This window comes from Myxocyprinus asiaticus, chromosome 31 (assembly GCF_019703515.2).
Source record: "Myxocyprinus asiaticus isolate MX2 ecotype Aquarium Trade chromosome 31, UBuf_Myxa_2, whole genome shotgun sequence".
Taxonomy (NCBI): Eukaryota; Metazoa; Chordata; class Actinopteri; order Cypriniformes; family Catostomidae; genus Myxocyprinus; species Myxocyprinus asiaticus.
The window spans coordinates 26,145,628-26,171,034 of record NC_059374.1 but is presented as its reverse complement, the minus strand read 5'-3'; the positions used below and the strand labels follow the sequence as shown (position 1 = coordinate 26,171,034).

Here is a 25,407-nt window from a genome sequence, read left to right as displayed (position 1 = left end):
AGGAAAATTAGTTAGTCAGTTTGTGAGTCTTTTTAAACGATTTATTAAAAGAACCGGTTCATAAGAGTTATTTGTTTGTCGGACTACACTGGTTGCTATGTCTGTTTTGATTCACTAAAAAGAATCAGTTCATGAGAGCCGTTTGTTTGTGAAAAGGAATATTGTGCAAGGAACTGCCATTTCACGTGAAGCCAAACCTGTGCGTGAGTGTAACATCATCCATCTGAAGTGGTAGGACTACTCCACATTTCTTACTGTGATTATCAATACTCTGATTATTAGCATAATCTCAATATCATAATCGCTGTATTCTGTTTACATGAGCTACAGTTAAATCGCAGTTTTGCCTTATGAGGGTCACATTATGAGGTTGCATGTAAACGTGGCCAATGTTTGTGGTCATGTAATTGCTTTATATGTAAAGCTGTTTTTACAATCTTTTTTACATTTAAAGGTTTCCTTTACCAGGGCAAGGTCATAAACAGTGTAAGAATAAAGAGATCGACAAACGTAGATTTTTGAAAATGACCACAATTTTGCTCTGCATCTGAACACCTTTACCGGCGTTCTTACTGGCTTATCCAGTGTGTGCAAGTGTTGTGTGCATGACTGTTTTCATTTTTAGAGAATAATCAGATGACTTAAAGTCTCCATTTAAATTTGGGTTTGTTGCATTTTCAGATTTTTTTAATAAAGTTTTTTTTGGTAGTTATCTGCGTATTGGTGTGCAAGTAAACACACTCGATGTTAAGTATAGTTCAGTTTGTACACTTTTTGTGTACTGCTGATGAAGACTAATGATAAAGCATCCTAGAAAATATTATTAATTTAGCCCATTTATGAGGTGACAGGCTTGCGCAAAAATTATAAAATACATAGATTAAGCATCAGTTAAACAACTAATGCACAATATTCGCTCTTCATCTTGTTGCAGCAGCACTATAAAGCGTCCAAACTAAATGTTTTGACGGAAAGAGGGAAAAGAATATGAAATTGCCCACCGCATCCATTATATTCTTTTAGGAATAATTGACGATGGACCATTGAATTATAATTAAAATAATGAACATCATGTCATAATTACGGTTTCTTAACCTTAAAAAGTGTGCACTCTCCTAGGCCTCGTTTGCACATGGTATAAGGTCACCCCAAACACATCTTAATACCAGGTGTAAATGGGGCAATAGTCAGGTACAGTTTAAGATGCTCCTCAGATGGTCTCCAGACCTGTTTATTTCCACAGATTAAATTGTTTTTTTATTATACGGAACACTTTATTCCAAACAGGATTGTTTCCAGACTGTTTACTCTCTTCACAGCACAATAGTTCAAACATTTGTTCCTTGCCCCTTTGCCTAAAAGAACTTCAGAAACAGATCCTCATATTTGAGGATCAAATACGTCTGTTTCTTTTCATGCAGTGTCTGTGTGTATTGGGCATAATAACTTCAGTCTGTTTCCATGCAATACATATCACTGGGTTTAAGTTTCATGAGTTTGTCAAGTGGAGTTTGCCAGTTTGTGTACAGACACTTTAATCTTTCTTATCCATCCTCTTAAGGGCCTTAGCTGTTGTGCCATTGTTCCCTGTTTGTTTCTCTTGCGTCAGCTGACAGAGCAGAGAAACTGGGTCGCTTAGGCCTGAACCAGTGTCTATAGAGTCTTGCCCTTTGTCCTTCCTCTCACTCGCTCTGTGTGTTTTGAGTTTCATCTTTCTCTATTCTACATAATTTGGACCAGTACGTACGTGTGTGGTTCGTGTTTTTGTGGTAGGATGGAGATGGCCTCTGGTCTCTCGGCTTGTTTGCCATGGGCAGTCTCACTCTACCCAGATTTCCACTTGTGATTGGCTGATCTCATGCATCATAGGCCCCTCCCTCTGATTTTACTCAGCTTGTGCACTCGTGCACACCAAGTGAATGCCTTCCCAGAAAAGGGAGGTACTGTCATGCCTCGAGTATTCCACGTGTTTATGTGTGAGTATCAGGGCTCTGATGAAAGAAAAAACAGAGGGTGGGGGAGGTGTGCACTGAACTGAGACATCCAGGAAGAAGCTGGAAACTCTATACGCCTGTTGAGGATATTTAAAAGACTTCAGGCACACTTACGGAGAAGCACAGGACATTTTTACCTTGAAAACTAAGGAATTTCACAGATTGCTTCCTTATAAATTGTTTCATCAATACAGGCAGCCTTTATTGTGCTTTATTAGGATATACACCGATCAGCCACAACATTAAAGCCACCTGCCTAATACTGTGTAGGTCCCCCTTGTGCCGCCAAAACAGCGCCAACCCGCATCTCAGAATAGCTGAGATGATATTTCTCTCACCACAATTGTACAGAGTGGTTATCTGAGTTACCGTAGACTTTGTCAGTTCTAACCAGTCTAACCAGACTGGTGACAAAGTCTGTGGTAACTCAGACAACCACTCTGTACAATTGTGTTGAGAAGAATATCATCTCAGAATGTTATTCTGAGATGCAGGTTGGCACTGTTTTGGCAGCACGAGGGGGACCTACACAATATTAGGCAGGTGGTTTTAATGTTGTTGCTGATCAGTGTACATTACCCTGCCTTTTACACTGCTACTTATCAGATAAATACATAGACTTAAAATATAGCTTTAAGTTATTTTATTATCGTTTTTGAAGATTAGCTTAAAACTTCCACTAAGAAGAATAAATTATTGCAATGTAGATAACGTCCTAGCTACAAGACAAATACTGTGTATTATTATTATTAACCTGCAAGACAAGTTTCTATTTCTATGGACTAGTTATCTTACTTATTTACAGGTCTCCAGACTGGTCGCAAATGTGACCAAAAATAATTGATTGCGACAGTAATTTAAAATCTAGTCGCCACTGGCGACAGTCAGGTTGTGTGCGTTCATATGCGGTTTCGTCAGATATCATCTTGCGAGTTATTGAATACATCTTTAGAACGCACACAACCAGTGTGTCTCGCACGGCTTTTCACCCGTTCTGTTTCTGACGAGCTCACTGTGCTGCATGCAACAACAAACCCAGCTCGAGAGAGTCGTAAACAAATTACTCTTTTGAACCAGGTCTTTTTCATGAATCACTCGAAAAGATCTAAGTGTGTGAACTCAGGAGCTCAAGTTAGCCGTTTGAATCAGATTCACTTTTTCAGCGAATCATCCGTCAGTGTGTTCACAACTGGAAGCGCAGACATTTCAACATAGAAGTCCCGTGTGTATTTCGAGCTTCTTTATAATTAAAAGTCCCGCACCACTTTATATATACATATGAGATCCAGCTTTTTACACTTAGAACAATTGAGGGACTCATACACAACTATTACACAAGGTGCATACATTCAATGATGCTCAAGAAGACAACACACTACTATGTGCATACTGTAATTTATGTAAATATCTGCGATGTAGATTCTGAAGTACTAAATAAAAAATAAAATGTTTTATCACTTATATTTGTATAAATTATGAAAGGGGTGTGAACATTGATAAGACAAAAGGGAAATGCAAACATATCTTCACAACAATATATACTGTTTATTAAACCTCCGATTAATGGGTTATCAGCTGTCTTCTGCTTGCTATCTTGTTTCTGAACAACAATCTAAATCGAGCAATTATATGATTTGGTGACTTCAAACAGCCATTTGACTCCTTAATATTTCAGTTAAGGAGCCAATGGCTCCTAAGTAATTTTTTTAGTATGTCTTCCTCTATTTTAAGTTCTCCCCCATACAGCTATTTGAGTCTCAGCCGGTTCCTTGTTCTTCCGAGCAATTTTTTTGTTTTCCCCTGTTAAATAGGGACTACTGCGCTTCGGAGTTATCCTTACCATATACTGTATATTACAACTAATACTAGGGCTTTCAATTTGTTAAAATTTTTAATGGAATTAAATAGAAAATATGCCAATTAATTAAATGATGCACAGTTAATGACAGATATTACATTTAATAAGACAGGCCACCAAATAAAGCTAGTTCAGTACGTAATTATGATATTATATAATATGAATATAATTTAGGCTACATATTGTGGCAGAAAAGTGGCTTTAGGAGTCGATACATTTTACATATTATTGAATATATCACTGGCCTACACTCCATAATCCTTTTTGTATTTGAGTTCATCAGCCTGTCAGAGGTAGACTTGAACTGTTTAAACAGGACTCGTTCTTGAAGCATCTCAACATCTTGCAATATAAATGCTGTGTTGTAAAAAACTGTCAAATTAAATTTAGTTTGAAACTTTGAAAAATGCCTCTCAAGACCCCTGTATTCTGTAGTGCTACATCCAACTGCCTGCTGTCGTTTGAAACGAGTGGTTTGGTGATAGTAGGGGCTGAGACTGCGCTGACTGCCCCCTGCCTACTGCGGAATGCAAAAACACAAAGGTGGTACTTCAAGCTTGAATTGCCAGATGCTAGGAAAAATCGAGGGCATGATTAATTGATCATCTTCTTAACCTGTTACTTTTTGTATAATTAATGAACATATAAATTAACATGCAATTCCATTAACCATTTTGAGTGGTAGGATGGCTCCAGTTGCAAGGAAATATAAAAGGAAAGAGATTGCTGAGTGATAGGAGAGAAATGAAAGTAGCAACAGTATGTTGCAATGGATAATGGTCAAATATGCAGTTGAGCAGTTATCATACAAAATTATAACACGGGGCTGTTGAATGCTTTATTCTGATTAGACGGATGTTCTAAGGTGTGTAATTATTTTTCAGTAAATGCACGGCCATGAAGTAGTTCCAGGTCTTAACCACATTACGGTTTCATATCACTTCGCCAAATTATTTCCATTATTTCAAAGAGCCGTACAGACTACCACAGCAAAATAACCAAATAAAACAAAGACATTGGCTAAGTAAACCAGATAAGAATGACAAACAATTTCTATAATATCCTAAATTTATTTTAATATCTGTGGAAAGCACCCTCGTGCTCCCTCTCTCTATTTTGCTCTCACCCACTCACACATGCATATGCACACACATAGACACTTTCTGGAAAAACACAGAGTCTTGATGTCAACACATCCCAAAACTTGATACAGCAGTTAAGCAACTGAAAAGCTACATACAAGAATGATGATGTTACCTCCCTACTTCTGAGAATTGTAGTTAAACTGACAGCTTCGCGATTTGAAGCAATGTTACTGACAAATAAAACTGATGAGAGCCGCAACTGATGCAGGTAGTCATATGCTGAAGGCTGTCTCACTCTCTCACACGCACACAAAAGCACACCAGTATGTGCTTAAAAGCAGCCCAAACCTCCATTATAGTTCTAAAGTGACTCTTTTGAACTAGCAACGAATGCTTGGACTTTATCCGCTTCACGTCGTGGCTGCATTACCACCTTGGGGTGTGCTTTATTTTTCAATAATTCAACGATCTGTCGCCAGTTATTTCTAGCATATTTGACTGCTTAATGCCACAATTGACCAATCAGAAGCAAGAATGATAAAGCAATGTTAACTTCTGTTCACCCAGGTTCCTAAAGTTCTGATGTAGATGCTGCTACAGATTTACATATAAACACCATTGCTGTTTATTTATGTACTATTTAGTTAAATTTGTTTTCATGATCCAAAGTGCTGTCTCGTCCATTAACTTGTTGACACAGGCAAGAAAGTATTTTTTCTACTTCTTGTGATGTTAATTGGTGGTTGGAAATCCAGCTTATGGTACATTACTGCCACCTACTGAGCTGTAGTGTGGTGTGTCACAAGAAGTGGAGTCAAACCTCTACTGAAGACAATAGAATTGGCAAACTGTCATCAAAGAGATCACACCTCTTATGTAGGATTAAACCCTAAACTGAGTATACTTCTTGAACTTAATATTAAAAGGTAGCTTTGATCTGCTTTTTGCTGCACAGTTAGGTGACATTTAATTCTTGCAGCCATGTGTATTGTAGACTCTCGACTCTTAGCCCATCCCCCGAGATCTTAATGTATGTGAAAAATGCTCACTTGTTTACTTTTTTGTTTTCCCCATAGACTCTGAAGAGGAAGGAGAAGGACTACGAGCACGAGATGGAGCGCTTGGCACGGGAGAAGATCGCTTTGCAGCAGAGACTTGCAGAGCTGAAGAACGAGCTGAGCCAACAGTTGGATGTGGTTGAGGTTGACCGCGTTCTTCGACAGACTGTCCAACCAGAAGATGACCAGGCCTCTACCTCCACTGCCTCAGGTTAGTACTGCAAACACCCAACAAAGTATGGTTAAAATGCCTTGTCTGAAATTCATGAGGCTTAAATAATTATTTTGGGTTAAGTACAGGGTAAACAATTACCACATTATATTTTTACTCAATTTGTAAACCAAAAAAAAGTTTGTACAGAAATTAACTCATAAAGGAAGTCCCATAGACTTCCATTATGAGTGCATAGCAGTTAACACAATTTTTTTCCTTGTTTATTTACAAACTGATGTAGCAGTCACACATTTTCTGTGGTAATTGGCATATAACCTATTGATAGAGCTTACTTTTATTTAATCAAGAATATTACTTCATATACTTTCTGACCTTTTTCTTTGTTTTTGACTCCACAGAAGGCGAAGACAACATTGATGAAGATAATGAAGACGAGAGCATGTCTGTTTCACCCAGTGCCTTACCCAAAGTGCCTCCTGCTCTTCAGCCAGAGTTAAAGACCCGGCCTGCCCCCTCCCTTATATCACAGCACATCTCTATCCCACACAAACCATCCAAGACTTTACCACCCATTCCTACAACTCTGCTATCTCCTGTCGCTGCCCCAATCACAGCTCCTACTTTTCCCCCAACCCCTGCAAAGCCTCCTAACGGTCCAGCATCCACTCCAGCCACCCAGCAATCACAGGCAGTGGTTGACCCCTACACCCTACCTCCAGCCCACACCCATATAGTGACTACGCCTAGCCTCCAGCCTACAGTCATTACCCACGCCGGATCAGCATCTCATGCCTCCGTCATCCAAACCATCAACCACGTCATCCACCCAGGCTCCAAGCACGTGACCCACATCGCCCCCTCCACATCCAGTTCTGTGCAGCTGGCCCCTGGACCTCAGTCCATCAGCCACATCACGGTACACCCAGTGGCCCATCTACCTGCAATCTACCCTCAGCCTGTGACGGTCACACAGCCAGCCGTCATGAGTCATATCGCACACACACTCTCCCACGGTCAGATGAACGGTATGTCGACCCCCAGCACACAGGCCACCGTGATGGGCAAACAGACACCGGTGGGCACTCATGTTGTCACCCATCACCCTCAGCTGATGGGTCAGACCGTCCTTAACCCGGTCACCATGGTAACCATGCCTTCCTTCCCAGTCAGCACGCTAAAGCTGGCCTGAAGCGCTGACATTCTGTCCCCAAGATAAAGTAGACACTTACAGAGTGGACACAAGGCGATGAATCCTCCCCTTCCCAACCACTAACTCTTTGAGACTGCAACCCCACCCCCCCCATACACACAAAGCCACATGCAGCATTGCAATCAAATTAACTAAATCTACAGGACTCAGTACATTCCAAATGAAAAGAAAGTATATAAAGACTCAAAAGCAAAACAAAGAAATTTATTGAATGTCTATTGCTATATAATGATTATATGATAAAAGACAAAAAGAGAATTTCTATCTTATGTGTTGGCAAAGGCAGAGTTTGATGTCTACAATGCTTGTGTGCTGCTCAGTATGTGTTTTAGGCTCTATTGTGGAGTGTTTTACGATGCAACTGTGGTCCGATCCCAATTTACAGCAACTCTCAGCCAGCGTTTTGTCTGACTACTAGTTTAAATGACTTTATGATATGGAACCCCCCATTATATCTTATAATGGACTCCTCCTCGGCACCCACTTGACCAGCTATAATGTACAATGAATAACTAGATTCTAGTTCCTACAGTTCTATCTGCCCAGTGTCCACTGACCTAGTCATTTTGGTGTCAGCCTTCACATTGAAAAACTATGTGGTTGATGCTAGACTGTAGCATCATCATTGACCCTGTCCCAAATGGCACTAGAGTCTAAACTTTTCCTGAACTATTGCCCTGGTAATAGCAAAGTCCCCGTATAAGGCAAGTCAGGTCACTCAGCGAACATATTCATAACGCATCCAGGCAGCAATTTTCTAGCCATACAAGTACAGATCCTGTCTGCTTGAATTGAAAAAGTCTGAAATCTCCAAAATGGTTCAATCAATCAACCAATCAATTTGATTTCTATAGCACATTTAAAAACAACACTTGTTGACCAAAGTGCTTCTCATTATAGCATAAACAGATCATATACATACAGAATGTAGAAAATAAAATAACACAAAATAAGCAACCCACAAATGGTTGCTCAAGATTTTATTGCATTTCAAATCAGCAATAAAATCTGACAATAATAGTTTCTTTTGCTCAAAACACACAAAAAATTTAAAGCTGATGCGTACATTCTCAAGTTCATGTCTCTTATCAAAAGGTGATTGATCCCCTTTAACTGTAAGGGGTGGTTCACACTGAATGCGTTTTTGCTTCTGTCTGCACTGTTTTTCAATAGTTTTTGTATTTAAACCTGTGCTTGATGGCAGTGACTATTTAGCTGAGACGGAGCACTTGTATTAAAATGAATGGAAAAAATTGAAATGCCCAATATGGCGAAAGTAGAAAAGGAAGTTCCGCCTTACTGGCAAAAGAGCCAATTACCTTTTCGATACAGACATCGCCTGTTAGTCAATTCAAGAATGTGCATTAGCTGGACCAGCCTGACAAATATCATTTTCTTTAGTGTGGTCTAAGCTAAAGCAGCACAATTTATGATCCCATTGTTGTCAATTTTTACTGTTATTTGTATCAAATGTTATTTGATCGTAATCTTGACCAACCATTTTGGAGATTTCTGTTTTTCCCTATTTCCTTTCATGCCACTTGTATCCATAGAAAATAGTTTTCTGGAAGCATTCCAAAGATGGCTGCTGATTCGACTGACTTGCTTTAAAAGGGACTTTGCATGACGGATGTCTTTGACCGTTGCGCCGTGTCTTGCTGTTTTTTTTTTTTTTGTTTTGTTATTTGTTTTAGCTTCTCATGCAAGATTTTAAAACACCGTGTTTGGTTATATAGAATGTAAACTTTTAAAAATTCATCTCGAGACACCTGCGTTCTGCTGCATCTAGCTTTTTTTTTTTTAAGTGCAAGAACGCGTTAGGTCTGAACGGCCCCTAAGGTGGGACACCCATTCGTACAGCCACCATATTTAGCGTTACGATTCTCCCTTACATAAATAATAGGAGTGACCCATTTCGACATATAAAGTCTGTGTAATAGTCTGCTGTGAATCCACAACTCTTTGGCCTCTGAAAAAGGATTCATAGCGACTGCAAAAGGGGGCGCTTGTGAGCGCCCATCTGAACCCTAAAATATCAAATGAGACACCCTTACGGTCTTGTAGACTTAACGGACGCGCACAAGCAAAGGCCACGAGACCGCATGTCCACATATAGTGCACCATTTGGCACAAGGTCATAATAGTAGTCAAACGTAGAGTAGTTGATTGCTAGATTTAGAAACTCTGAGCAGTTATTACACCTGTTTCTGTATGAAAATACCTTTTTGTAGAGTTTACATCATTTAGTTGTAGTGCTCTAGCTGGCATAGAGACTATTGTTTTGTGACTGCCATGTGAGTCATTAGAGGGAATCTGATAGCAGTGCCTTTAACATTGTAAATCTGGAGTCCTGTTCAATGCTGCACAGATGCCCCCTTTTGTTCTCATTCTGCAACTGCGCTCATTTAGAAAAGATGTTATTTGGTATCAAAGCCACCTACTCTTTATAGCTCATTCGTGTATGAATTCAGCACCTGTTGCCCATTTTCTGAAAGGTAAACAAATATTAAATATTCATTAGTTTGCATTGGAGGATTCAAAGAACTTGAAAGGTTCTTGATGTCAATGTGAATGTATTCAAGGCAATTAGATAAGCATTCGATGTCTTTACCTTGCCACTGGTAATAACATAATTATGTGGGCAGGAAAGTCAGTCAGTACATGGTTGTTACTTTGGTCTTAGGGTACATGTAGCAGATATCATGTTTAAATATATGTGCTAAGTGTGTGTGGCAAAGGCACATCTTTAGGTTAAAGGACTGTTGTGTGGCAGTTTGAGAGAACAAGGACGCATGGCAAGGGCAATGTATCCACTCAAAGCTTGAGGCTATAAGAAAGGTTTCCCATGTCTGTTAAACCACACTGACTGCTACACAGATCTGCAGGTAGAGCACAAGCAGGGTGTACTAAGAGATTTGTTTAAACTAACACTGTGATACTTCTCAGTTGTCCCATAAAAGCAAACCAGGTTTACAAAACAGCCTAGCGTTATATTGAGCAAGAGAGTCCCTGCATTTGTTTTGCTTTTGTAAGCATGTGAGAAATGGATTTTTATGGTTTTATTTTTTTGTATGTCAGGCTCTAGTTTCATGTATTTGCACTCTGTAGGATGTACACATGAATTCTTAGATGTATGTGGCTGTTTTCTTATGTAGATGGATGAATTCTGTTTTAAAAATAACTTTTAAAATATGTTCTTTTAGAATTCTGGGACCATGTACAGTACTGTTTATGTTAGGGCAACTTTTCAGAACTCTTTTTATAAAGTCCTGATATTATATATATATATATATATATATATATATATATATATACACACACACACACATATATATATATATATGTAGTGCGTTTTCCCTATGGAGAAAGTGTAAGTTGTATATAGCCTGTAAATTTGGGGCTGCATATAGATCTAACTGTCCATTTATGTTATGAATAAAGAAGAGCAAAAATAAATAAAAGAGAACAAATGTTAAAATCTTGATAATGTACTTACTGTCCATGTGATCATTTTTAGGCAGTTCAAAATCATTTAAGAAATTCTTTTGAATTTCATTCTTGAAAGTCAATTTGAAGTCAGTAAGCCATTATTTTCACTAGTATGTCCGTTTGACCTAGGTGTTAAAGGAATATTCTGGGTTCAATACAAATTAAGCTCAATCAACAGCATTTGTGGCATAATGTTGATTAACACAAATTTATTTTGACTCGTTCCTCCTTTTCTTAAAAAAAAAAAAAAGGAAAGAGATTCCAGTGAGGCACTTACAATGGAAGTAAATGGGGCCAATTTTTGGAGGGTTTAAAGGCAGAAATGTAAAGCTTATAATTTTTTAAAAGCACTTACATTAATTCTTCTGTTAAAACTCGTGTATTATTTGAGCTGTAAAGTTGTTTAAATCGTCATATTTACAGTCGTTTTAGGGTTTACGACATTATGTTGTCATGGCAAAGATGTTGTAAAATTGCATTTAACTTTACACAGAAAAGGTTAGTAAGTGATTTTATTATGCATTACGCATTTAACAAGCATATTGTTTATGTCTTGTGGCTATGCTTATGAAACGGTGAGTATTTTAACGTTTACGGATTGGCCCCATTCACTTCTGTCAACATTATGCCTGTTGATTAAGCTTAACTTGTACTGCAACCGGCATATTCATTTAAGTGAGCAAAAGCATAAAGTCTACATTACAGTGAAAATGTAGTGTAATCTATGCTCATAAGATTCTAAATCATGCCAACTCTGCCCAACTTTGTGTGAGATATTTGTGTATGCAGTTTGAGGCTTTGGACTTCACACTTCTCTCACAGAAACTCTAAAAACTTTAAGGTTTGTCTTTTGTTTGTTTGCATGGTTGACATTTCCCATAGCACTGATGAAAACAAACCCTGGGCACTTCTAACTAAATAACACCAAAACTGAGGAGCAAGTGATGAGAAGTGAAATTATATCTGAAATACATTTAAAATCATCTTTAAAAAATGTGCATCCCTTCTGTTAAATCTTAAATAGCATTAGGTCAATTTAGTTCAATATTTATCTACATGTTTAAACCACTATGCACTTTAAATTGAAAAAGTTGCAAGAAAAGAAAAACAGGTTTTGTGATGAGCAGGCCTGGCGGCTTTGGTTTTGGATCTCTAGTGACTTTTTTTTTTTTTTAACCATAACCATCTGGCGGTGGAAGGCGTTCTGGCAATGCACAAATGCCATGAGGAGATCAGAATGCAAAAACCACATCATTTGTCCCTGCTGTTTCTCCACACTGAAAACACTATTAAGTTGATCTTTTTTTCAACAGACTGAGTGAACTCGTTCCCTCTTGTTAATTAAGTTGACTTAACTTGGATCATATAGAATGAACTTAACTATTTAATTAAGGTAACTAGATGCAAGTAGGCAATTCAGATTTGCTAATTAAATGTTGTTGTTTCTACTTTAACTGAACGGACTCAAATTTAGATCATACAATTACACAGCTTAAATAAACAAGATTATAACTAATACTAGGTCATTCATTAAATAAACCTATTTTTACACAGAAATGCATCGACACCTGCTTCAGTTGCACATGCACAAGCAGAACCGATAGTGTTAATGGGGTCCAGTTTGACCAAAGGGCAAAGATCACCTTAATGGTGACATCACACAAAACAACTATTTGCAATAAAACAACATAATACTACAAAAGAGCTAAAACCTCTATGAATTCTTAATAACAACTATTTAAATGCTGCCATATGTTCCCTTTGACCAAGTAAACATAGTTAAATAATTCAAGTGGAAGGAATTATGGGAATTCCCCATAGTCTCAGTTTTGTACTCAGTACAAAAGTTATGATCACTTAGAATCTTAAGTCTATGGATTTTTAAGAAAAATAAGTTCAAGGAACATAGATATTTAAGTTGAGCCCAAAACTTAACATGACAACATTTGGGTTTGCAGTGAAGCAGGGAGGGTTTGGCTGAAATCAAAGATGAATATTAGGTCATAAAACGATTTCCCGCTCTCTGAATCAGTCCATATTCATATGTCATACAAATTTACATTAAAAAAAGGAGAAATTACTAATGCAGTCAAAGTAGCCTACAGATGTGTTAAGTTGTGACAGGACTTTTCAATCAGTCATTTAGTGAGGACTGGTTATGTGTGCCATCACCAGGACTGATGATCCCCACCTAAAGCAAACCAAACTAAACAATCACATATAGTAAATTATCTTATATCAGCGTAGTAATGCAGCCCAGGTAAGAAACACATTTTTCATATTTTCAATGCTATTACAACATCATACCTCTTTACAACTTTAAAATAACAGTCTCAAAGTCCACTCTAATGGTGCAGTAATTCTTTTATTGTAGACACAAACACAATATGGACATGATTAAAAACGACAGAAACATTTATGAAACAAAAAGTTTCTCTGTTCAGTTTTGCAATCCATGAAGTTTACAGTAATATATAAATTTCATATTATTTTAATGCTTTGTTATGACTGAAGAATTATGTACATTTTTTCATTTTTACACATTGTCATCAAGGTCTCTGTATGCTGTGTTGGTTGCTTTATGATGACTTTGACAATACATTTTTCAGTGTTTTCTACTTTGAGAGCAATGACCTATTTCAGGAGAAATGGAGCATTTACAGTTAATTTTAGGACCATTAACGTAGTTCTAATAATTTTGTTATACATTATGTTTGTAATCTTTACAACATTATCAAATGTAGGTCCAGTATTTTTATCTTCCCCCATCTAAGCTGTAAAATCTCACTGGATTTCTGAACTCTTTCAAAGTAATCAACATAAACACAGTTCTTCTGTTACACTGATATAAAGGAAACAGACAATCTTGTGTTTGAATATACGTTTAAAGAAACGATGAAGGCCTCCTGTGCCATAAATATCAGTTTGCTCAAGCAATAATAATAAAATTTAGCTGCTTAAACACAAAAATGTGATGTGACAAGAACATGTACTAAATGTTATTAATAAGTAGTTATATCCTTGTAACACAAATGTAAGTGATTCTCACCATTGTGAGATTGACACACTTGAATCAATAGACCAATATTAAAATATAATGATAAAGTAACTATTTAAAAAAGGTCTATGGTCTATTTTACCATTCTGATTAATGTGCTTGATTTATTAAGGCTACATTTTAGCACTTCTTATGACAACACATGCTGGCTGCCCTTCATTTAGCCAGTTCTTGAATTGATCTCTCTCTAGCTCTGTGTTTTCAAAGATTATCTCCTCGACACAGCCTTGAGTGCTCTCGTTATCAAGCTCAGCGGCATGATTGTCATAACCTTCCTCGTCAGACACTGGGGCGAGAGCTAGGTTCAGTGTAGGGACAGCATTAAACATGATGAATCCAGTTAGGATCACCACCAATGAGACAATATATAGTCCTGAAAACTGAGGAAGAAAAAGTGATGAGGTTAGAATAGATGAGTATAAATGCTCATACATGTATGGCTTACTTTGAGAAACCTGTGCAGGGGGAATCATTGTACCTCTGTGCATTCAGTATACTGTATAAATAAATGACTAAGATCCTTTTTTGGTGGGAAAGGTCAAAGAGCTGCTCAAAGACACACAACATCATCACACAAATAATCAGACTTAACCAGCTCTGTGTCACAATGACCTAGAATACCTTAAAAGATATGACTACAAGGACACATCTACATTATTCTGTGAGTACAAAATGAGAGAGTGCTGTGTACAGTGATTTAAAGATTAAATTAAACCAAAATTAGATAGTTTCTAACTACATTTCTAACTTTTATTTTTTCACTGTAGAATTCTTATGTAAAAAAATAGCATCATTATATTATAACAACATCATTATTTCCATCCATTTAAAGGGATAGTTCACCCAAAAATGAAAATTCTCTCATAATTTACTCACCCTCATGCCATCCAAGATGTGTATGACTTTCTTCTGCTGATCACAAATGAAGATAGTATCTCAGCTCTGTAGGTCTATACAGTGCAAGTGAATGGTGGCCAGAACTTTGAAGCACCATTAAGCATATAAGGCAGCATAAAAGTAATCCATACACTTCCAGTGGTTAAATCCATATCTTCAGAAGTGATACGACAGGTGTGGGTGAGAAACAGATCAGTATTTAAGTTTTCTATTAATTCTCCTCCCTGCCCAGTAGGTGACGATATACACAAAGAATGTGAATCGCCAAAAACAAAAAAAGAAGAATGTGAAAGTGAAAGTGGTGATTTATAGTAAAAAAATAACTTAAATATTGATCTGTTTCTCACCTACACCTATCATATTGCTTCTGAAGATATGGATTTAACCACTGGAGCTAATTTTATGCTGCTTTCCTATGCTTTTTGGACCTTCAAAGTTTTGGTCACCATTCAGTTGCATTGTATGGACCTACAGAGCTGAGATATTTTTCTAAAAATCTTTGTTTATGTTCAGCTGAAGAAAGAAAGTCATACACATCTGGGATGGTATGATGGTGAGTAAATTATGAATGACTTTTCATTTTTGGGTGAACTATCCCTTTAACCTGTGACACAATAATTAGTTTTTAAAGTTTCAACTTATAATTTAAAATATATATATATATATATATATATATATATATATATATATATATATTATTATTATTATTATTATTATTATTTTATGATTTTTCTCATCAGCAATTAAAAGTTGCCCAAAAGGTGCAATGAATTTACCACTTTGATTTTTCTTAAAAATCTGAGCGTCAATTAAACTTAAGATTTCAGTTTTAATGGTTGCAAATTTTTAGAGTATAACAAGACATTCATTTTTAAAGATATTACATATTTTAAGCAGTGCTGTTGCTAAAATTTTACCATAGAGGACCTTAGTTCCCAGATGTCTCAGTATTATATATATTAAGTATTTTACTCACAGTATATTGGAACAAAAAGAGCCCACAAAACAGGCTGAAGAGGTCTCCAGTGAGCAGGGAAAGATTGGCCGCTGTGGCACTGGTCATCTTTACCACCACAGGCATAAAGCTATAGAAGGCATACATGCATAGCGCATATCCAACCAAGACAAGTGCTGAGAAGATGGCAGAAAAACATAAAGACCCTTAAAAACTGCACAAAGCTTTAAAATGAATGGTAAATTCATGTCATTAACACATCTGACTTTATACACAACAGATTTCCATTTGTTTGCAGAGTGTTTGCTATACTTACCAATTTGCCACGTCCACTGAATTTTAGACACTTCATTATATTCGAGAATGCCTCTGCAAGTGAAAAAACAAATGAAGTGGTGGTGCAGATGATGAATATAACTTAAAAAAATAGCACTGATATTAAGGAACAGGCCTAATGTTTTTGTGATTATCAAGCCAACATATCTTACAGTTGTATTGCACTAATAATTGTTCCGAAGAGCCCAACCATGCCAAGAAATTCCACCCTGCTCAAGTTCTTCACTGTGTACTCTTGGCACACGTTAGAGACAGCATACAGAGTAGCACTGACGAGAACCAGACCATCCCCAAGGAGAATGTCACTTGCTGTTGATACAGGAATGAATACCGGTAAGATTTCACTTAAGTGATAACACATTACTCATTGTGCTGAATTATGTTCTGGACAATTTATAGGCAAAAGACATTCTTTGGAAGTATGAGCTGGCTCCTCACTAGATCCCTGGTCCTGGCCAGCAAGGATGTCTGCCCCCACCATGGCTCCCACACCAGCCAGACATACACATACAGCCACATAGTGAATTATTCTATAGCGGGTCTTTAGAAAGAAACAGGACAGGATCATCAGAACCGGGATAACAAAGCAATCCAGCAGCTGAAATATAGACAATAATGCCAGTTAGTCAAACAGCACCTTGCCTTTGGGAACCAGATTTGACTTCTGTCAATGTGTAACACTGTGATAACTGTGCACACGAAAAAGTGACAGATTCTAAAATGCAAATTCAAAATCTATGTATGATCTGTTTTTAAAAAAAACACTTACAGTGGCCCAAAAAGTATTTGGAAACTAAAGTCACACTTGAAAATGTATGCATGTATTTGTATTATATAACAAATATCTAGCCAAGTGGCATAATTTTATAGAAATATAGCACAAACACATTTTTTCAAGCAAAATACATCACAAAAACGTTTGATTGGCTTCAAAATGTAAAATAATATACCTGTATAGTACCTATTGATATATAGTTTAAAATTAAGATGAACTAAGACGAAGTACACTTAAACACATTCTTGACAAAATTTGTGAAAAATGTCTATAGTTGTGCTGAACTACACCTTACTCTGCTAGGACACCTGTGTGAATTTGAAAGGAACTGACATTATACATCCTCTAAAATCACTTGGACATCAGTTGGTTAAAAGTAATAATTAAAAAAAGGCTCAGAAAAGTTAGTTCTGAGAAAAGGTCTACCACTTTGGTTGGGTATTTTGTATCCATGAAATGAAATGAATCAATTTTTAAGAGTCGCTTAAGTATCCAAAAGTGTCCAAATACTTTTTGGGGTCACACTATCTTCATGCCCATTCAAGAATTCAGCAATCACCTGAATGCTGGTTAATGTTGTATACTGGTAAGCTTTTACGACTGCATAATTAGCCTCCACATCTGTTAGTCCCAACAAGAAATACTTCCACCATCTGGTCTTTAATATCTGGAAAATATTGCCATCACCTACATTAAAAGAGAGGCATCCTGAATATTACCTGCCAGTAGAATCCTTTAAAGATTGAATATTAACACACTGAGAACAGAATGATCAAATGATTACAAATAATACGGTTGTTACTAAATTAAATGATGAAATTGTTTTTGGTCAGTTACCTCTTCTGAAGATCAGTGCCATGGTGTAAGTGATGCACAGGAGGCTATAATTAAGGAAGCTCTGCAGCATGGGTGTATTCAGGCAGTAAATAGAAGCCAGATACTGAGATGTTACAGCAGTTCCACAGATCAGTGCTGAAAGGCCCTGTCCCATCAGCAGAGTTTTGAGTAGTTGCCTGTAATGAATAAACAGGCTGTTAATATTGGTTGCAAAAACTACAATAAATGCACCTGTAAGTGCAATTCATCAAGTCCTTTGTATGATCTGATATTTGTAAGGTTGCACCCACCATGTGAAAATACTCCCTAACTTGGGGAATCTTTCTCTAATTTTATAGCAGAGAGTGTTCATCTGGTCTTGAGGCATCTTGCGTCTCTTCTACAGTCTCATTCATTTCAGAGAGCTTTCAGAAAGTAACAAGATCAATCATTTACAGTCTGGGAAACAAAGTTCAAAGCAGAGTTACAGTGGGCTAATCTTGAACTTTAAGTTAATATGATAGAGAGGAGTTCACGTTTCATGCGGTTGCCACCCGTCCAGGATTTTCCAGGATCGTCCCAGTTTTTGGCTATTTATCCTGGAAAAATTTCATTCCATTCTGGTATGCAAAATGTCTAGTAATTTCAATAATCACAGTATTAAATGAACCCTTGTTTATAAGCACTCAATGCAAGTAGGAGAATCAAACACATTCTCATATGAATCATAAGAAAGTCTGATTAAGTTTAGTGAACTGGTTTGTTCAGATGAGTGACCCAAAGTGATACAGATCATAACCATTATTTAAATCCAAACTGTGACTTTATTTTGGCCAGGCAGCATATGTATTCTGAAGCAATGCAATCACTTCGGGTGAGAAACAGATCAATATTTAAGTCCTTTTTTTTTTTTTTTTTTAAACTATAAATGACCACTTTACTTTCACGTTTAGAATGCGAAAGCAAGTGAAACTGGAGATTTATAGTAAAAAAAAAATTAAAAAATGGAGTCATATGGATTACATTTATGCTGCCTTTATGTGATTTTTGGACCTTCAAAGTTCTGGCCACAATTCACTTGCATTGTATGGACCTACAGAGCTGAGATATTCTTCTAAGAATTTTCGTTTGTATTCTGCAAAAGAAAGAAAGTCATACACATCTGGGATGGTATGAGGGTGAGTAAACAATGAAAGAATTTTCATTTTTGGGTGAACTATCCCTTTAAGCTGACATAGGAGAAAGTAGGCTATTTTAATGTAGATTGTAATTAATGTAATTGACACTTCAGCTTAAAATAAAATCTGCTTTTACAACATTATTTGAGTTTGTGTTATTTGCTTATGAAAAGAGAAAGGGAAGTCTCTTAGCTGATTTAAAACATTGGAAACTGAAAAAGAATTACCATTTTGATCTGAGCTCTTGTGATGAGTCTCCAGTGCAACAGATGGCGCCAATAATTCATACTCTTCCCGCGCGTGACATAGAAGTAGCACGTCAGCACAGGATACAGGGGAATAAAGCAACTGTTTACAGTCTACAATGATGGAAGACGAAGAATTAGAATTTTTGGAGGATTTAGAGGCCATATTACACCTTACTCCAGAAGTGCAGTTGGCCATTGAGCAGGTAACATTGTTTTATTGATGATGGTGGCAGTGAGCACTCACAAGCTACTGTGTCATCAGCTGTTTCATGAGATGCCAACAACCAGTTTGATACACCGTCCTCGATTAAAGCTCTCACTCTTGTTCATTTACGGGTTTATTTATCATTTTACTTATGTGCTTCCGTAGATAACTGTTTTGAAAACAGAAAGCAGTTAAAACAGCAAACTAAAAATCCAGGTCTGTTCTTGTTAGCTTGTTATTTGATAGGCAGGTGAGAATATAGACAGTATTAGAAACTATATTATAGCTGTCCTATATAATGTAGTATTATATATAGTATGAATCAGAACTATATTAACTATGACATTAAACGCCAGTAGAGTAAAATAGCTGGAAAATCTGGTGTTCCGTGAGTTTGCAAGCCTTATCTGGCATGTTCTTGACAGCAGTGACAATACAAACAGCTGTTCACTTATGTTTTTATGCATAAATATATTTATAGTTTTAAATAGAATTCACTGAAATGTAAAACAACAGAAGGCTCAAATTTGCAGCTATACGGTTCACATAGCGCAGTTGAACTATGTACAGAGCAGAACATAAAGTCCTCTGAAACGCATTAATAAATCGATAATTAAATTAACAGATCTGTCTAATGGCAGCAGGCAGAAAAGATCCTAGGTAGTGTTTATCAAAGCACAGTGGTGAAATTTTTATTTATTTTTTTTTTGGCGGCATGGAGAGGATTTGCAGATTTAAATCCACATTGAAAGACATCTTTGAAACAAGCAGAGCCTGCTCAATTATTTTTCCTGTCCAGTTCAAGCCTTTTCGTGTATTATATTTTCATTTGAAAGGTTTTCCCCAGCCAGGACCCTTTGGATCGAGCTGACTTCAATGCTGTTGAATACATTAATACATTGTTCCCAACAGAACAGGTGAGCAGAACTGTATAATTTATAATTAATTTTCAAATCATGAAAGTCTCAATATGATGAATGTAGAAGTTGTCATTCTGAGCAAATATTTGTCTTATTTGAAGCTGTAAGCTCTAGTTTTGAGAATTACCAATATCAGCATTTGTCATAAATTAATGGGGAATATCGAGGTCTTATCTTTCTGTCTGTAACTGATACCATATTGAGGCCAGTGACCATTAATCATACTTTTTCTTTCTTTTTCATTGTTGGAGAGATTCTTCTTGGGCGACAGAGCTGTTCAGCTGCGACGTCAATTTATAGGCTATTTTGGATGACTTATTTGCCATGGGTTCCCTCTGGATTTCCTAAGGGTTTTTATAATGGCGTTTTTGAACTTATGAGTAAAATAAGGTCTGTGGTTAACATTACTTGATGATACATGGTGGGTTTGTTCTACAGCATAAATTACACACTTTCATACCTCAAACGTGTATTTTGAAGCAGATGTATGTTTTTTTTAAATATTTTTATTTTTATTATTTAAATATGCAATTCAAAATGGATAACCCTATTATAAAAACCCATAGGAAAAACCTGAGGGAACTCATGGCTGATTCTCTTGCTGGTTTTTGGACAACAACCTGAACAGCTCTTATTAAGGTTCAAGTCTAAATCATTTATTGAATGTTCATACTCTCTCTTGATCACTAGAGAGCGCTATTTTATTTCAGCATGCAGGTGTGACTAGTAAGATCTTGAGCGATTACGAGAGAGCTGGTGAATAGTGTATAGCTTTTCTACAAATTATAATGCTGAACTTATTGTTTTTCCTTCTAGTCATTGGCAAATATAGACGAAGTGGTTAATAACATAAGGCTTAAAATCAGGTGAGAATTTAATATTTATACCCTTACTTGCTTTATATTCATAAAAGGGAAGTTATTAGTCTGTTAAATTGTTTTTGTATACAGTGGTGTTAAAAAGTGTTTGCCCCCTTCCTGATTTCTTATTTTTTTGCATGTTTGTCACACTTAAATGTTTCAGATCAAACAAGTTTAAATATTAGTCAAAGATAACACAAGTAAACACAAAATGCAGTTTTTAAATGAAGGTTGTTATTATTAAGGGAAAACAAAATCCAAACCTACATGGCCCTGTGTGAAAAAGTGATTGCCCCCTAAACCTAATAACTGGTTGGGCCACCCTTAGCAGCAACAACTGCAATCAAGCGTTTGCGATAACTTGCAATGAGTCTTTTACAGCGCTGTGGAGGAATTTTGGCCCACTCATCTTTGCAGAATTGTTGTAATTCAGCCACATTGGAGGGTTTTCGAGCATGAACTGCCTTTTTAAGGTCATGCCACAGCATCTCAATAGGATTCAGGTCAGGACTTTGACTAGGCCACTCCAAAGTCTTCATTTTGTTTTTCTTCGGCCATTCAGAGGTGGACTTTCTGGTGTGTTTTGGATCATTGTCCTGCTGCAGAACCCAAGTTCGCTTCAGCTTGAGGTCACAAACAGGTGGCCGGACATTCTCCTTCAGGATTTTTTGGTAGACAGCAGAATTCATGGTTCCATTTATCACAGCAAGTCTTCCAGGTCCTGAAGCAGCAAAACAGCCCCAGACCATCACACTACCACCACCATATTTTACTGTTGGTATGATGTTCTTTTTCTGAAATGCGGTGTTACTTTTACGCCAGATGTAATGGGACACACACCTTCCAAAAAGTTCAACTTTTGTCTCGTCAGTCCACAGAGTATTTTCCCAAAAGTCTTGGGGATCGTCAAGATGTTTTCTAGCAAAAATGAGACGAGCCTTAATGTTCTTTTTGCTCAGCAGTGGTTTTCGTCTTGGAACTCTGCCATGCAGGCCATTATTGCCCAGTCTCTTTCTTATGGTGGAGTCATGAACACTGACCTTAACTGAGGCAAGTGAGGCCTGCAGTTCTTTGGATGTTGTTGTGGGGTCTTTTGTGACCTCTTGGATGAGTCGTCGCTGCGCTCTTGGGGTAATTTTGGTCGGCCGGCCACTCCTGGGAAGGTTCACCACTGTTCCATGTTTTCGCCATTTGTGGATAATGGCTCTCACTGTGGTTCTCTGGAGTCCCAAAGCTTTAGAAATGGCTTTATAACCTTTTCCAGACTGATAGATCTCAATTACTTCTTTCTCATTTGTTCCTGAATTTCTTTGGATCTCGGCATGATGTCTAGCTTTTGAAGATCTTTTGGTCTACTTCACTTTGTCAGGCAGGTCCTATTTAAGTGACTTCTTGATTGAGAACAGGTATGGCAGTAATCAGGCCTGGGTGTGGCTAGAGAAATTGAATTCAGGTGTGATAAACCACAGTTAAGTTATGTTTTAACAGGTGGGGCAAACACTTCTTCACACAGGGCCATGTAGGTTTTGTTTTCCCTTAATAATAACAACCTTCATTTAAAAACTGCATTTTGTGTTTACTTGTGTTATCTTTGACTAATATTTAAACTTGTTTGATGATCTGAAACATTTAAGTGTGACAAACATGCAAAAAAAATAAGAAATCAGGAAGGGGGAAACACATTTTCACACCACTGTATAATTCTTCTTTTCATCAGACGGCTGGATGACAACATCAGGACAGTGGTGAGGGGACAAACTAATGTGGGACAGGATGGCAGACAGGTGAGTCATTTGTTTCCTCATTGATTGAGTCAGATCAATGCCAGGTCACCTGTTGTGTTGTGAGCCAATAAAGCAATACAAATTCAGTGAAATGTATAAGTTTAGTATGATAAATATAAAGCTAATTCCTCTGAGCTTTGAAAAGAGGTAGGTTATCTTAGGAAAAAAAAATTTTTTTTTTCTAAAAACAGACAGATGAATGGCATTAACCGATTGCTGGAGAGCTTTTGGTAGAGCTTCACCTAGAACCAGAAGCTATGAATGATGATTCTTTCAGGGTTTTACTGTTTTTGCACTCTATAATCAAATAGATGTAATTGTTAAGGTAATTTTCGCCCTATAAATTAGCTATTGAATGTTCTCCTGAGGTAAACCACTCTCAACACTTTACAATGACATTCAACACCCTGGCCACCTTGTGCATCTCACTTCTCTGGAAGTAATCGATGCCTGTCAGAGCCATCGTGTTCCAGTCCCAGATGCAGTCTCTTCCTGGAAAAGAAGACACACTACTCTGAATTTCCCTGTTCTCAGCAGCGATTCCATTCCACATTGTGGTTTGGTGTCCTACTATTTCTTGTACTAGACTGGAAACCTTGATTCAACACAGATCCTTTCTTAATCAGGGCAGCAGACTGAGGTGAAATGTGACCTTTGATTGAGATGTAAAACAGAGGATGGATGAATGAATGTGACTGCAGCTGTGACCTGTTAGTGAGGTCAACTGGTCCTGCATTACCCAGTATGCACAGAATGCCAGTTGAAAGAGCTCATGTCTGAACCAAGGAGTATTAATGTACCAGGAGAGAGCTATACATTAGCATCCCCATTTATCTTTATGGCAGCCTTCAGAAGTACCCTCCTAAAAGAATGCGATAAGGGGTGATTTCTAGATGGTAAGCCTGGATCTGAGTCACATTTGCTGCTACTAAAGTTAGGATGAGTTTAAGTGGTAGGGTTAGGGTCAGGTTTAGGGGTAGCAGTTGGTATAGAGTTTCTGTGGGACTTCAAATAAACACAATAAAGACAGTGTATGAATGTCACATGTGACTCTCAGGAGCCTTTTCACAGATTGAGGGTTACCACCTAGACCCGACCCTGACACAGTCTTTTACTGGTAAAACATCTATTGTAATATAATGAAATACTTGTGATTTAAATGTTGCTTGGAAAGAAAGTGCATTCTGAAAAAATACAGTTATTTTTGAATTGCCATCAAAGGGGAAACATGCTTTTTGGCACAGTATGGTTTAGTTCTGGCTAAGGCTGTCAAATGAAAATTCGAAATTTGAATATTCATCTAATTTAAAGTAGGGGTGCACGGATCGGCCGATCTTCATCTTAAGTCTGTGATCGGACAATCGTGCCTAGAATCAGGGCCGATCTTTTTTGCAGCATGCAGGGAATCACACATACACTGCTACTCTAATGAATGAGCGCTGCTCAGCCCTTGATGCTTGACAGTGTGGACTCTGGAGGGTGAATTGTTAGCAATTATACGTATTCACGAATTTAAACTTTCAGACGTGTTGTTATTCAGATGAATCTGCAGGTTTGTTTTTAAAAATGTGTAAGAATTACACGTGTATGAATATTAAGGTGCCCATTTTCTAGAGCAGTGGTTCTCAACCTTTTTGACTTCAAGGCCCCCCACTGTTCAAGACAATATTTGAAGGCCCCCTCGCCCGAAACTAGACATGTCTGATTAAAATAATTTATCATGGATAATTTTTTATTCTAGAAGTTTAATTTTTTATATATATATATAAAGGGCTCTCTCAGGTGGAAGTGACCAATGAGCTAAATGTCTTAGATTGAATGCATAATAATTAAACAAATCTTGGTTAGGCCTAGCCCACCTTTGTCAACTGGCCTATGTAACTTATTGAATGTAACCTGGGATGCTTTCCATTCCAAATGAAAGACTTTGCTATGCTATCAAATTGCTTGAAATAAGAGAGGGGGACATCTACAGGGAGAGATTGTAGTAGGTAGTTGAATTTTGGAATACAGTTCATTTTAATAACATTAACCTTTCCAATCATAGATAAATATAATGAAGCCCACCTACTCACATCACTCGAAAACCTTTTTATTAAAGGGTCAAAATTAACTCTGAATAAATCAGACAAATTTGCTGGGAATAAAATGCCCAAATACTTAATGCCCTGTTTGGGCCACTGGAAGGCGCCCGGCTGAAAAGCCGTTACTGGACAGTACGCTGTCAGAGCCAACGCTTCAGATTTAGACCAATTAACTCTGTATCCCAAAAATTTAGAAAAGGAATTGATAATTCTGTGGAGGCAAAGCATAGATCTAGTGGGGTCGGAGATGAATAATAAAATATTATCCACGTAAAGTAAAAGCTTATGCGCCACACCTCCCGCCGTCACCCCTGGAAAATCATCCGGGAAATTGGATGGTAACTTTTACACTCGCTTGGATCTTTGTCCTTTTTAAGAATCAGACTGATCCGGGTTTGTGTCATGGTTGGAGGAAGCTTTCC

General features: G+C 37.3%; 3 protein-coding genes across 12 annotated transcripts in view; 2 read left to right on the top strand and 1 right to left on the bottom strand.

Moving 5' to 3' along the window:
* LOC127422361 (max-binding protein MNT-like) overlaps window positions 1–7,526 on the top strand; it is a 31,222-nt gene extending 23,696 nt beyond the window's left edge. For all 3 annotated transcript variants that reach the window (XM_051665823.1, XM_051665824.1, XM_051665825.1), the window contains 2 exons: window positions 6,014–6,206; window positions 6,569–7,526. In XM_051665823.1, coding sequence (XP_051521783.1) covers window positions 6,014–6,206; window positions 6,569–7,359 — 984 coding nt within the window. In that variant the 3' untranslated portion in view covers window positions 7,360–7,526. The remainder of the gene's footprint in view (window positions 1–6,013; window positions 6,207–6,568) is intronic.
* A 5,689-nt stretch (window positions 7,527–13,215) lies between these two features.
* The window catches only part of slc35f2l (info solute carrier family 35 member F2, like), an 85,357-nt gene continuing 73,165 nt past the window's right edge, over window positions 13,216–25,407 (bottom strand). For 2 of the 6 annotated variants that reach the window (XM_051665343.1, XM_051665344.1), the window contains 8 exons: window positions 18,018–18,131; window positions 17,728–17,903; window positions 17,450–17,577; window positions 16,554–16,713; window positions 16,268–16,424; window positions 16,096–16,148; window positions 15,801–15,955; window positions 13,216–14,307 (listed from right to left, as the gene is read on the bottom strand). In XM_051665343.1, coding sequence (XP_051521303.1) covers window positions 14,041–14,307; window positions 15,801–15,955; window positions 16,096–16,148; window positions 16,268–16,424; window positions 16,554–16,713; window positions 17,450–17,577; window positions 17,728–17,903; window positions 18,018–18,094 — 1,173 coding nt within the window. In that variant the 5' untranslated portion in view covers window positions 18,095–18,131 and the 3' untranslated portion in view covers window positions 13,216–14,040. Of the gene's footprint in view, window positions 14,308–15,800; window positions 15,956–16,095; window positions 16,149–16,267; window positions 16,425–16,553; window positions 16,714–17,449; window positions 17,578–17,727; window positions 17,904–18,017; window positions 18,166–19,111; window positions 19,244–19,376; window positions 19,507–23,316; window positions 23,394–25,407 lie in introns of all 6 variants that reach the window. The other 4 variants (XM_051665340.1, XM_051665341.1, XM_051665342.1 and 1 more) reach the window with 4 other exon arrangements.
* The window catches only part of LOC127422023 (vacuolar protein sorting-associated protein 53 homolog), a 49,326-nt gene continuing 43,052 nt past the window's right edge, over window positions 19,134–25,407 (top strand). For 2 of the 3 annotated variants that reach the window (XM_051665338.1, XM_051665337.1), the window contains exons 1-4: window positions 19,134–19,335; window positions 20,174–20,254; window positions 21,074–21,123; window positions 22,835–22,901. In XM_051665338.1, coding sequence (XP_051521298.1) covers window positions 19,249–19,335; window positions 20,174–20,254; window positions 21,074–21,123; window positions 22,835–22,901 — 285 coding nt within the window. In that variant the 5' untranslated portion in view covers window positions 19,134–19,248. Of the gene's footprint in view, window positions 19,336–20,173; window positions 20,255–20,508; window positions 20,897–21,073; window positions 21,124–22,834; window positions 22,902–25,407 lie in introns of those variants that run through there. The other variant, XM_051665339.1, reaches the window with a different exon arrangement.